The 14,103-nt window shown below is 49.7% G+C and overlaps 2 protein-coding genes across 2 annotated transcripts; one reads left to right on the top strand and one right to left on the bottom strand.

Annotated features, from left to right (window-relative positions):
- Nucleotides 1,393-2,941, top strand: LOC106503920 (apolipoprotein L2). The gene is made up of 3 exons (XM_018049049.1): nt 1,393-1,409; nt 2,064-2,296; nt 2,388-2,941. The coding sequence occupies exons 1-3, from the start codon at nt 1,393-1,395 to the stop codon at nt 2,939-2,941; spliced, it is 804 nt and encodes a 267-aa protein (XP_017904538.1).
- Nucleotides 11,639-12,386, bottom strand: LOC102172949 (U1 small nuclear ribonucleoprotein C). Its single transcript, XM_018048259.1, has one exon. The coding sequence runs from the start codon at nt 12,339-12,341 to the stop codon at nt 11,862-11,864; it is 480 nt and encodes a 159-aa protein (XP_017903748.1). The 5' UTR covers nt 12,342-12,386; the 3' UTR covers nt 11,639-11,861.

The raw sequence follows: 14,103 nt of genomic DNA on the forward strand, positions 1-14,103 counted from the left end.
GAAGAGCGGCCTGTTGGCTTAAGACTTTGAATCTCAGATCTGTCCTGTGTCCAATGGGAATAGCAATTCAGTCTGATGGATTATGGTGATGGCCTCAGAGTGAACTGCAGGGTCAGAGATGGGGAATCAAGTGCAATCATCTCATCCAAAGGACCAGGGTGGCCTTACCAGGGCTCAGACCCAGGGTCAGGGTGGAGCAGAGGGTCCAGATTGGAGGACTAGTAGACAGGCTTGTGCAGCAGGGCCAGGACTAGAGTGAGGAGAGTGGGCCCTAAGGACACAGAACTGAAGGGGCTGTGGCCATAGCAGAGGTCCCCTGAGTGGGAGGGGGTACATTTCTTCCCTCCCTGATGGGCTCCCCTCATGCTGGACTAGAGGGCCCTGGATGACTGTGTCTGCACACCCTGCCTGGGACCTGGCTTCTCACTCCATCTGGGACCCTCTTCTAGTCTACGTGGAGTCCCCCTGAAAGTGTGATGACCGTATGGCTCAGGGAGCCCTCCAGGGTCACAATGAGGTGGCTGTGATTGTGTGACATTTGAGGGATTCTGAGGAGCCTCACACCTCCCCACCCAAGAGGAAAATGCTTCCTCCACCAGCTGTGCAAGAGCTGGTCTCCTCAGGCTCAGCTGTTCAGATGGGTGTTTCCTCAAGTCCCTTGAATCTTTAGAGGTTCCACAGGTTGCACACGGTCTTTGGGTGCAGGCAGGTGAAGCTGTCACCAGGTAAATTGTGAGTTAGGTTGGTGACCCCTGAGCGGTTGAGGGTGCTGGGTGACGGTCAGGAGTCAGTGAGTGAGCTAGAGAGTCCTAGGGAAACCAGGGCTCAGAGCACATCTCCCCGCTTCCCTGTCAATTGGGGCAGTGGGTGGACCCAGTGACCTTCTGCTGAGAAGGTCAAGGGCTCAATGCTTAGAAGACAGCAGATGGCAGACCAAATGGCTATAAGGTGCCTTCTAGCTCTGACTGTGGGGGTATAAAAAATTCTAAGTCATAGAGACAGCCAGTCTGCAAAGTCTAGGGGCACAGTGCCCAGGACTGCCCTTACTTTGACTTCAGTGGAAATTTAGGGATCCTCAAAGCAACTCTCAGTTTCAAGAATTCCCTATAGAATAGACAGGACTCACTGAAAGCTTTATGATCCCAGCTACAGTTTACTACAGGGAAGGATAAATGTTCCCACCAGCCACACGGCAGAGTCTGGGTAGGTTTCACATACGAAGCTTCCATTGTCCTCAGGACACGTTGGTGAACTGGATTTGGTGTGTGACAAGATGCACGGAGTACTGCCCATCAGGGACACTCACCTTGCTTAAAAGCCAAATTACCCTGACCTGTCATCTCCAGCCCCTCCTAGAAGTCAGACTCGTGCCCTAGTGTCCAGCTCTACCAGATGGCAGAACTGATACCGTGGGTATCAGAGACCCTGGGTCACTTGTCACCTTGTCAGACTGACCAGTGACCAAAGGCCAGGCAGGCAAGGACACGCCTGTCAGCCAGAATTCTCGGGGCTTAGGGACCATTTCCCAGTAGCCAAGGGCAAAGAGCAGGGAGACTTCTCACTACACACTGAGGCCCTAGAACGAAGCTTTTCTCCTCCAGTCCTACATGTCTTTGTTTACATGTGGAGTTCCCACTCTAAACACTCTTTCAAAGTGATGGTATAGACGCACCTGTGTGACGTCTTTACCACATACCTTTTCTTTGCTGAGAAATATGGCCTGTGGGATCCTCATTCCCCAACTAGGGATTGAGTCAAAGGTCGGCAGTGGGAGTGCAGAGTTGTAACCTCTGGACCGCCTGAGAATTCTCTCCAATACCTCTCTTAAGTTGCCGGTATCTAAGGTGACTTTCCTTTACCTATTCCAAGGTTTCCTATTTCAAGATGGAGCATCTATAAACTATGAAATGTGTTTAAGATTGAAAGAGAAATTTTTACATTTATAAAATTCTTTTCTAATGATTTATAGGAAAATATCTGTATTTATGCAGAATAGATATTATGGAGCCAGTTTTACAGACACGCAAACTGCCTTTCTAATCCCTTGACCTTCATTGTTACAGAGAAGACGCGGATGAACTACACAAATATCTGAAGGAATTGAAAAGAGCCTTGGATGAGCAGGACCAAGAAAGACTCCCCAAAGAGCAGCTGGACAGGAGGAGGTTTCTGAATAAGTTTCCTCGGGTGAAACGGCAGCTGGAGGAGTTCATAGACAAGTTCCACGAGCTCGCAGACAAGGTTGAGAAGGTCCATAAGGGATGTACCATCTCCAACGTGATGGTCCACAGCACTGGTGCTGTGTCTAGTATTCTGACCATCGTTGGCCTGGCTCTGGCACCCGTGACAATGGGGGGCCAGTGTGGTGCTCTTGGGCACTGGGATAGGGCTGGGAACAGCAGCTGCTGTGACCAGTGTGTCCACCAGTATCATCGAACATGTGAAGAGGTCATCAGCAGAAACCGAAGCCAGTCGCATGATGTCAACTGTTGTCAAGAAATGGAAGGTTCTCCTAGAGGTACTCAAGAGCAACCCCCACATTGTTGACACAACAGAGAAAGTCACAGAAGCTGAACAGTGCATTGAAATGCACATCCATGCCCTGGAGACAGGCAATGCCAACCCTGGCTCTGCAGCCAAAGCAAGCGTCTACATGAGCACTGGGAGGATCTCAGTCCCAGCCATCCAGCAGATAGAGGCAGGTTTCAAAGCCACAGCTTCAGCAATTGCCAAAGGAGCCCGGATCGCGGGCTTGGCCACTGCAGGGCTCTTCCTCCTGGTGGATGTGGGCTTCCTGGTGAAGGAGTCAATGCACCTGCACGATGGTGCCAAGGCAGTAGCCGCTGAAACCCTGAGGCAGCGGGCCTGGGAGCTGGAGAGGAAGCTGGAGGAGCTCACCCAGATCTATGAGAGTCTGCAGGAGGACAAAAAAGTGATTTAGCCACCCCCAGAGCAGTGTAGGGTCCAGGACATGTGAGGGGCTCAAGTGCAGAGGTACCTTGTTAGAGGGAAGGAGAGGGAGACCACATTAAAGAAGCTGGGTGTTAGGAATTTGGCATTTCTGTGGTTGAGCACAGCAGGGAAGGGATGGATGTAGGTGATAGATGAGGAGAGAGAAAGGAAGTGGCCTGGAGCCTGGATTAAGGGAGGAGGGGGGACCAGAGAATGAGAGGCGGGAAGAAACCACTGTTTTTCATACTAAGAACTTTTTATTTTGCATTGGAGTATAGTTGATTAACAATGCTGTGATAGTTTCAGGTGAACAGCAAAGGGACTCAGCCACTCATACACACGAATCCATCCTCCCCCACACTCCCCTCCCATCAGAAACCACTTACTTTGGACTAAAGACGACACTGGAGGCAGAATAAAGGCAGAGGCAGGCGAACTGGCAGTGAGAGGCCAGGTGTTCAAAGGCGTTGAAAGTGGGAGAAAGTCAGTCAGGGTTGTTGGGATCCAGAAGTAGCAGGGGCTCCTCTCTCGCCCTCCACAGGCTCTGATGTCCCAGCAAGAAGAGTCTTCCCCTGGTGCTGGTCTCTAGACCTCTCCTCCAACATCAACTCACCTTTGGCCCTAGCTGATGTGTCTTATTTAGGCAGTGACTATTTTGTTTGTTTGTTTTACTGAAGGATAATTGATTTACAATATTCTGTTAATTTCAGGTATACAGCAAAGTGCTTCAATTATACAGGTATCTATGTATTTATCTGGGCTTCCCAGGTGGCGCTAGCGGTAAAGAATGAGTCTGCAAAGCAAGAGACGCAGGTTTGATTCCTGGGTAGGGAAGATTCCCTGGAGGAGGAAATGATACCCCACTCCAATATTCTTGTCTGGGAGATCCCTTAGACACTGGAGCCTGGCATGCTACAGTCCACGGGGTTACAGAGAGTCAGACATGACAGAGCATCTGAGCATGTGTATATCTCTATTCTTTTTTTTTTTAATTTCCATTATAGTGTATTACAAAATATTGAATACTGGTCCTATGCTACTACAGTGGGCAGGTCCTTGTTTATCTGGTATGTATCTGTTTTTCTCATCTCCTAATTTACCTATCCCTCCAAAACTTTGGTAAAAAGTTCATTTTCTATGTCTATGAGTCTGTTTCTATTCTCTAAGTTCATTTGTATTATTTTCTGGATTCTACATGTAAGTTAATATCACGTTTATCTTTGTCTGACTTACTTCACTCAGTATAGCAATCTCTAGATCCATACATATTGTTACAGATAACATTATTTCATTCTTCTTTATGGCTGAGTAGGATTCCATGGTATGTATACATGCACCACATTTGCTTTATTCATTAATCTCTCAACAGACATTTTGGTTAATGTTGTGTCTTGGCCGTTATGAATGGTACTGCTATGAATATCAGGGTACATGTATCTTTTCATACTAGAGCTTTAATTTTTTCTAGATATATGCCCAGAAGCGGGATTGCTAAATCATATGGTAGCTCTATTTTCAGTTGTTGAAGAAAACTCCATATGGTCTTCCATAGTGGCTGTACCAATTTACATTCCCGCCAGCAGTGAAGAGGGTTCCCTTTCTCCACAGCCTCAGAGCACTGTAGATGGAGGTGGCGGCCCCTGTGATTGCTGTAGGGGAGATGACTTATTGTGGTTTGGTTTGCATTTCTCTAATAATCCGTAATGCTGAGTATGTTTTCATGTACCTGTTGGCCACGTGTACGTCTTCATGAAGAATTGTCTATGTGGAGCTTCAGGCGGCGGCTTCTTGATGACAATGGTGGTGATATGTTGGTGGCAGCAGTGGTGTGACAACACCGTGGGTGGAGCACACGACAAGGTGCCAGGGGCTCTTTGGGTCCAGAGTGCACTGAGAGACCAGTGGAGTTTCCATGAAAGTCCAAGTGGGGAGCAGGAACAGCGGTTGATTTTAAGAAAGAAAGTAGGAGAAACAAGGAGGCAGAAACAGGTCAAGGAAGTTTTCGGAGTGTCAGGAGATGAAACAGCCTGGGCCAAAGACACAACTCTCTGACCGTTGGTTTCTTTTTCAGCTGGGGGTGAGGCTGGATAAGATATTTCAGGTTGCTCTGGTTCTCTCCACCTAGTGTTCACCAGACTCTGTTTTAGTAAATACGAGCTGATACACTGAGGCTTCCTTACATTGACTGAGGGGCTCACCTGGGCTCCAGATGCCTGACCTTCTTCCCCGGGAGCCTGACTCGCAGGGACGCAGGGCGCACGTTCTCCATGGATCTTCCTGCCTGCCCGCTGGGCTCCCATCCAATCGTTTCCCTCAGACCCTGGATCCCCACAGGCACCGTGGGATACTCAGGGATACCCGTGTCATCTGACTTGGGCTGACCAGGGGGATGCTCCTCCTCCAGCCCCGGGGACCAATGGACACGGGGAACCCAAGGGTGATTGAGAGAAGAGGGCTTGTGTGCAAGTGTGAGAGAGGGTCAGCCATCAACAGAGAGGAGAGAGAGACAGCACACACCTCACCCAGGGTGCCTTCACGTTTCACCAGGACTCCTGTAGGAGCTTCTAGAACCACTTTCCTGTGTTTACCTTGGGGCACTGCCCTGCCCCACTCTGCTATTCCCCACACAGGGCTAGAATGACCCTTAAGTATATTGACCTTCGCAGTACTCACCTCCAGCTTTTCTCTGGCTGCCCATGACTCTGAGCACAGATGCCAAACCTTAACTGCAGACCAAAGCAGTGTGCAAGAGCCTGGGGTCTCCTGAGGGCAGAGCTGGAGGCCAGGCTCACTCCATCCTTAGGGCAGGACTGAGGGGCTGGGAGATGGGAGCAGGGATGGAGGGTAAGACCATCCAAGGCCATGTTCTGACCTGGTCACCCATCTGAGATTGCACCTGCCAGGACCTTGTGAGGAGCTTTCATGGGATGCCTCAGTCTCCTCCTCTCCCGGGAGGAAAGGGGAGCATCTGGGTGTGGCTCTCATCCCCATGGGCCTGCTCCACAGGGCACCGACTCTCTGTGTTTCCACGTGTGGAGCATGTGAACACCAAACAGGCTTCCATGTCTGGAGCCCAGGGCAGGAAGCCAGAGACCCGGGACCTGGAAATGATCGCAGGACGTCTCCTCAGTCCCTCCCCATGTGCTGCAGAGCCTTCTCCCCACTGTTGTCCAAACCTCCCTCAAAAGACTTTCCTCAGCGCCTCTGACTCTGACTCCTTCTCAGCCAGTGTTACCCTGAGGCTTCAACTTGCCCTTCCATTCCTTCCTGAAGACGTCAGCAAAAAAAAAAAAAAAGAGGCAAAGTAAGGTTGCTAGGTCATGTCAGATTCTTTGCCACCCTAGCCTGCCGGCCTCTTCCATCCATGGGATTTTCCAGGCAAGAATACCGGGGTGGGTCTGGAGAAGGATCGATTCAGGGATCGAACCATCAGCAGTCATGGCCATCGCCTGCCTGACCTTCAGAAATAGGAGTTCATTTCTTCATCAGTTTCTGGAGAATTCCCATCCTGCACAGACTCCTGGGCAGGGTTTCAGGCACTGGGTACAGAACCATTCAGTGTCCACCCCCATGTCTCCCTGAGCCCTTAGAGCTGGACCCCATTGAGCCCAATGTGTGGTTGATGCAATTTCACAGTGAGCCCTGTGTCAGGAGAGATCCCTGTGATTCTGAGCAACAGAAACTGAGTCTGACTAAGTGAGCACAGAAGAGGGTGCTGGGGGAAGAATGGCAGGTCAGAGAAAGAAAAGAAACCCCCAAACTCGCACAGTTCAGGAAATACAGGAAGCAGGACAGGTCCCCTGCAGGAGCTCACGGTCCGTCCCCTGAGGCCCCTGCCAGCAGGGGGCTTAGGTCCAGGCACCAGGAATCCCAGTGTCAAATTCTCAGGACACAGAATAGCTTGGGTCCAGGGACTAGATTTTTGGGCCAGTGGGTCAGGCTGAAGGATGAGGAAGATGAATGGGTAACAGGGACCCTGACCCCTGGGGGTAAAGTCTCAGATCAAGAGGCTCCAGATGGAGTGCTTCCTGGATGCGCATGTGCCCTCTTCTCAGACCAACAGACACGACTCTCCTCACCCTGTTCTGGGTCCAAGCAGCGCACACACGACCGTAAGTGCACCGCTCACTTCCCCAGTGGAGCCAAACTCGAATCACCTCCACCTGCTGCATCTGCAGGGATGTCAGGGGTGAAGGGCCCCAGCGCGGTGCCAGTGCTTCTCCTGCTCTGTTGAGCCCCTTTCTCAGTACTCTGCATGTATGTTACACACGTGCAGGCAACAGGGAGGTGCAGTAGGGACCTGACCTCCAGGAACATTGCTCCCCTGATGCCAGTCTCCACTGGGATCCCACTCCCTGTTCCTCTTTCCTGCGGGGAAATTCACTCCTGTGGAGCCTGGGCTGGGCCATCGCTGTGACAGCACTGTCACCTGGGTCCTCATCGGATCCTCACTGCACCTCTGAGAGCAGGTGGTATCACCCCACGGAGAAAAGGAGGAAACTGGGCCCAGGGTCAGGAACGTGGCCACGGAGCCTGCCTGGGAAGGATTGTCCAGGGTGGGGCCTCTGTGTGCCTCCAGCCTCTTTCCTGCATCCAGGTTGAGCTGATTGCTCGGGAGGATACAGGGTGTCCTGTCCCAGGAGGATGTGGAGCAAGCATGTGGTGTTTCTGTAGCACAGCTGTCCTGGGTCCGGGGCAGTGTACCTGCCTTCCTGGAGCCCAGGTCACACGGCTGTCTGTCACCACCTGCTGTCCTGTCCCACATGGGGAGAGATGGGCAGGGGTCTGTGCTGCACGCATGTGCCCACCACCCAGGACCTGAGTCCCTCCCCGCAGGGCCTCTGGTGTGGTCTCTAGTTTCTCTGCAGCCCTGGCACTGGGTGTTTTTAAGCTGCTGCTCCCACATCTCAAAGGTACCTTGTAAGTCACAGAGCCACCTTCACACCAGCTGCACACAACCTCCTGTTGGCTTCTTCCTGGGGCTTAAACCTAACTGAGCAGTGTTGTGCTAAGTTGCAGAGGTCAGTATTTAAACTAAAGCAGCTTCTTTTCAGCAAGCTGTGTTGCTTGCACAGAATATCTACCAAGGGTTTACAATCAGATGAGTGATGAGCTGGGCTGGGCCCTGTCTCCCTTCAATGACGATCGGTGATAAGAGACTTGCTCTATCACAGCCTTGCTTCCAAACCACCTGTAGTCCCAGCCGGCTCTCCTGCCTGTGGCTGCACCCTCCTTAGCCTCTGCTGCTTAGCTCCTCTGTCTCCTAAGGCTGCTAAACCCACTCTTGACTTTACATTGCCTGTTAAACATAAAAAATTTTAAAAAGCTTTTTATCTGTTTACCTAAGGTAAAGCTGCCTGAACCCCGATGCCCACTATGGCCTTTGGTAGAAGTGCACATGGGCAGAGACACCCAGATATAAGGTTCCTTCAGGGCGGAAGTTCTATGTTTGTCTGCAAGTCTAACTCGTTACTTCCCCTTTGCTGACCGCAGCTTGTCCCCTTCCCAAGCCCTTCTCCACTTTACCCCCAGGTCCCGCTTCCCCTGTATCTGGAAAAGCCTGCTCACAGTGCAGCAGGATGGACCCTGACTCCAGGCTCCTCGCCCAGCCTTGGCCTTGCTCCGGAGCTCACGGTGGGTGCTGGTGCGGGGAGCGGGGTGTGGTATGGGGTAAGCATCCAGCTCTCCTCTTCTAGATCAAAGGCCTGGCAGCAAACTTTACCCCATTGGCCAGAGCAACATCAGCAAGGCAGGCAGGTATCATGTGGGAAAGGGGGAGAATGGGAGGGGCTGGGAAGAAGCCCACTGGGTGGGAGAGTGATTTGCCAAGGGCCTCACAGTCTGTTGGTGGCAGGTCTTCCTTCACAGATCCAGGGTGGGATGTGCTGAGCCAAGAAGGACCTGGCATGTCAGAGCTGAGCTTGTTTCTCTACGAGCTCAACAGGAAGGGGGCAATAGCCCAGGGTAGGGCCCGGTGGGTGGGCAGGCCTGAGAGACTCAGACGTGAGGGCCTTCGCTTTCCCCTTTGCCTCCTGGTGTATATCTGGGCCCAGAGGTGTGTGTGGTTATTGCAGAGATGCACAGCTGGTGGCTGCATCTGCAGAGCTGAGAACAACTGGGTCTTGGTCACACTCAGGCCGAGGAAGACTCCTGGGTAAGTAGGGGGTTGAGACTCCACCTAACTCCCCATCCTCAGGATAAATGTCTGAGAAAAGGATGATTGCCACTAATTGACAGAAGAAGGGAAACGGAAGCCCAGAGAGGTGAGGTCAGGGTCTGAGGCAGCAGGTTAAGCAGGGGCAGAGCCTGGATGTGGGGGCAGGTGTGTCTGAGGGCTTCCTCCCATCCCCCGGGGCCCCTAAACAGAGCAAAGGGAGGGCGGCACCTGTTCAGATGGGCCCAGCTCAGGATGTGGACTCCTAAGATGTGACTGGAGACCTGAAAAGGAAGGGGATTTGGGGGTGCTCTAGTCCTTTGGCCTAGAAGAAGAGCTATACAGAAAAGGTCTTAATGACCCAGATGTCCATGGTGGTGTGGTCACTCACCTAAAGCCAGAAATCTTGGAGTGTGAAGTCAAGTGGGCCTTAGGAGCATCACTAGAAACAAAGCTAGTGGAGGTGATGGAATTCCAGCTGAGCTATTTCAAATCCTAAAAGATGATGCTGTCAAAGTGCTGCACTCAATACGCCAGCAAATTTGGAAAGTTCAGCAGTGGCCACAGGACTGGAAAAGGTCAGTTTTCATTCCAATCCCAAAGAAAGGTAATATCAAAGACTGTTCAAATTACCACACAATTATACTCATCTCACACACTAGCAAGGTAATGCTCAAAATTCTCCAAGCTAGGCTTCAACAGTATGTGAACAGAGAAAATCCAGATGGTCAAGCTGGATTTAGAAAAGGCAGAGGAACCAGAGATCAAATTGACAACATTTATTGGATCATAGAAAAAGCAAGAGAATTCCAGAAAACATCTGCTTCTGCTTCATTGTCTACACTAAAGCCTTTGACTGTGTGGATCGCAACAAACTGGAAAATTCTTCAAGAGATGGGAATACGAGACCACCTGACCTGCCTCCTGAGAAATCTGTATGCAGGTAAAGAAGTAACAGCTAGATCTGGATGTGGAACAACAGACTGGTTCCAAATTGAGAAAGGAGTCCATCAAGGCTGTATATTGTCACCCTGCTTATTTAAGTTATATGCAGAATACATCATGAGAAATGCCAGGCTGGATGAAGTAAAAGATGGAATCAAGATTACTGGGAAAAATATCAATAACCTTAAATATGCAGATAACACCACCCTTATGGCTGAAAGCAAAGAAGAACTAAAGAACCTCTTGATGAAAGTCAAAGAGGAGAGTGAAAAAGCTGGCTTAAAACTCAACTTCAAAAAACTAAGATCGTGGCATACGGCCTCATCACTTCATGGCAAACAGATGGGGAAACAATGGAAACGGTGTCAGACTTTATTTTCCTGGGCTCCAAAATCACTGCAGATGGTGACTGCAGCCATGAAATTAAAAGACGTTTGCTTCTTGGAAGAAAAGCTATGACCAACATAGACAGCATATTTAAAGGCAGAGACATTAGTTTGCCAAGAAAGTTCTGTCAAGTCAGAGCTATGGTTTTTCCAGTAGTCATGTATGGCTGTGTGCGTTGGGCCATAAAGAAGGCTGAGCGCTGAAGAATTGATTCTTTCAAACTATGGTGCTGGAGAAGACTTTTGAGAGTCCCTTGGACTGCAAGGAGTTCACACTGGTCAATCCTAAAGGAAATCAGTCCTAAATATTTATTGGAAGAACTATGCTGAAGCTGAATCTCTAATACTTTGACCACCTGATGCAGAGAACTGACTCATTGGAAAAGACCCTGATGCTAGGAAAGATTGAAGGCAGGAGGAGAAGGGGACGACAGAGGATGAGATGGTTGGATGTATCACTGACTTGATGGACATGAGTTTGAGCAAGCTCTGGAAGTGCTGAACACTGGAAGTGATGAACAGGGCAACATTTGGAAGTGATGAGGGAAGCCTGGAATGCTGCAGTCCACGGGGTTGCAAAGAGTGAGACAGGACTGAAGGACTGAACTGAACTGTGGAGAGGCCAGGTATGGGATCTTGAACCCATAAAGTGAATCAGAACCCAGTCTACCATGAACAAGATTTCTGACCTTGGGCAAAACACATAACATCTATGCTTCAGCTTCCTTATCTTCAAACAGGGATATAATAGTACACACCTCAGGGTTATTGAAATAATATACATTATAATTTATAAAATCTCATGGAAGAAAAGTTATGACCAACCTAGATAGCATATTCAAGAGCAGAGACATTACTTTGCCGACTAAGGTCCATCTAGTCAAGGCTATGGTTTTTCCTGTGGTCATGTATGGATGTGAGAGTTGGACTGTGATGAAGCCTGAGTGCCAAAGAATTGATGCTTTTTTTTTTTTATTAATGTGAAAAATTAACCAGGTGCTCTTTATTATTTTAATCGACAAAAGCTCTACAAGTGTTGGATTTACCAGTTTTTTCACAAGCAAACTTTACCCACTCTACAGCTAACGGAAAACAACGTCAGGCAGAGGGTATCCTGAAGGGAGAATGAGCTAGAGAAAGACAACAGGAATCTCTGTTATAATACAAAAAGAATACAGAAAGGAGGAAAAAAGGGAACACATTTTTAACTAAAAGAGTTGACAATTTTATTTTCACATTTCACAATACAAATGAAAATTGTTTTTTCTGTCCCACTACTTCCCTCCAAAACTACTCTCTCTGATAGGAAGGGGGAACAAGTTTTCCTTGTCATGCTGTTAGGAAACACCCTAAGTCACAGCACCATGATCTCCTGGTGAAGTACAAGTAATACAAAACTGATATAAAGAGGCTCCCCAATCTCCTTATCTGTCTGGTCGGGTCATTCCTGGCCGGGTGGGGACCATCATGGGACGGGCAGGAGGTCTCATCATTGGGGGCCCAGGCATCATTGGCATGTGGCCTCCCATAGGCGGCCTCATTCCAGGAGCAGGTCCCACTGGCATCATCCCAGGAGGAGGGGGACCCATCATCGGCATCATGGGAGGGCCCCCCATGTGAGGTGCAGGCATCATCCCAGGGCGAGGAGGACCCGGGAGACTGGGGGGAGGTGGGATCATTGCCCCTGCAGGAGGAGGAGCAGAGAATGGAGTAGGAGGTATCTTTCCTTGTTGAAATGCAGCAGTTGTTTTGTCAATCAGGCTCTGAGCCTGCTCTTCCATCCATTTCTGATAGTAGTCTTTCACGTTCTCTTTGTGCTTCCTACCACTGCGGTGCGTCTTTCTCACAGACGGAGAATCATGGGTGAGGTATGTGTCGCAGTAATCACAATAAAATTTAGGCATGTTGCTCCACAGGCCGTTGGCAACTCCGTTCCGCGCCGCCTGGAAGTGACCGAATTGATGCTTTTGAACTGTGGTGTTGGAGAAGACTCTTGAGAGTCCCTTGGACTGCAAGGAGATCCAACCAGTCCATTCTGAAGGAGATCAGCCCTGGGATTTCTTTGGAAGGAATGATGCTAAAGCTGAAACTCCAGTACTTTGGCCACCTCATGCAAAGAGTTGACTCATTGGAAAAGACTTTGATGCTGGGAGGGATTGGGGGCAGGAGAAGAAGGGGACGACCGAGGATGAGATGGCTGGATGGCATCATGGACTCGATGGACGTGAGTCTGAGTGAACTCCGGGAGATGGTGATGAGCAGGGAGGCCTGGCGGGCTGCGATTCATGGGGTCGCAGAGAGTCGGACACGACTGAGCGAATGAACTGAACTGAACTGAACGTTAAGTACTCTAAGACATGTCTATATTAAATAGGTCAACAAACAAACATTAATATCAGGTATTTAACACTGAATATTTCCCAGTTCACATAAACCTGGAATTTATTGTTTAATTTAGAATTACTTGATTTGTAAGCACTTACCTTTTTTTAAGCCAAATAAATAGAGCTCATATACAAAAATATTACCAAGACATATTTAGACAGACACAGTGTAAGATCTAGCTTCAAGTCTTTTTTTTTTTCCTTTTTCCTCAGTGTCAGGAGTTAGAGATGGTCTAGATAAGTGTTCCTGAGAGCCCTGGTCTCAAGGCACAGGGAAAGAAAATCAAGTTTTAACAAAATGGCGGCAGGTCTAAACCACATGGTTGCCAGACAAAGCAAAATTTCCTTTTCCAGGGGATCTTCTTGACCTAGGGATCGAACCCAGGTCTCCCATATTGCAGGCAGATGCTTTAACCTCAGCTCCACCAGAGAAGCCCTTAAATACAAAAATACAGTCTCTCAGAAAACCTCCTATAGAGACACAGAACTTCAGATCCAAGTACTAACATCAAAGATTTCAAGGAAGGAAAGGAAGCCAGGTTGAAAAAGAAGGGAGAGGAGGCGGGAGAGGAGGCAGGAGAGGGGGTGCAAAAGGGGTGGTCTTACAGACGTCTCCTGCCACCTACAGATACCCAGGCATTACAGGACTTTACCCTGGGCCTCCAGAGAAGGGAGGACAGGAACTCGGCCCTACCAGAAATCAGAACCAGAATTCGAGTTCTCTGCCAAGAGGAAGTGATCAGTCTCCAATCCTCAGCTCAGACTGAGGGCCCTTCGACCAGATTCCTGCGTCCAGGACTGGGGGACTAGAAAAACAGGGAAGGATAGGAAGGGTTAAGGAGAGGAGATAGAGAGAGAAGGGGAGAGAGATCAATAAAGTCTCTTGTACCTTACCGGTCGGGGCACTCTGGCCAGTTGTCTGCGTCAGGAGGAGACCAGGGACAAAAGGGTCCCAGTTGCGGCCACTGGGTCTGGTCCATTGGCAGGCATGCTGGCCCCTGAGTACCCCAAGTGGTCAGGATGTCAGTCTCGGCAAAGAAGAGTCCCCGCCAGAGTCGCCATTTTTTGCAGGAAGAGGGACCCCTTCCAGGGCCAGAAACTGGGCTCTTGCCTAACACTCAGAAATGAATTGTCCGAGGAGACACATGTGCTGACAAAGGGAACTTGGTCAGGGTGTCCGATCCGCAGTCAGAAGATGATATCTCGGACTCGGTGTACAGTTCCCAAGTCAGAGGTGCCTTCTGAGGGCAAGCCTACATGGAAGGTCGGCCATTCTGTGCTG

Source organism: Capra hircus, chromosome 5 (assembly GCF_001704415.2).
Source record: "Capra hircus breed San Clemente chromosome 5, ASM170441v1, whole genome shotgun sequence".
NCBI classification, from domain to species: domain Eukaryota; kingdom Metazoa; phylum Chordata; class Mammalia; order Artiodactyla; family Bovidae; genus Capra; species Capra hircus.

Coding starts and splice junctions, on each gene's coding strand:
- LOC106503920 (XM_018049049.1), top strand. Junction 2,297..2,387: donor CGTGATGGTCCACAGCACTG/GTGCTGTGTCTA, acceptor GCACTGGGATAG/GGCTGGGAACAGCAGCTGCT.
- LOC102172949 (XM_018048259.1), bottom strand. CDS start 12,341: ATGCCTAAATTTTATTGTGATTACTGCGACACATACCTCACCCATGAT.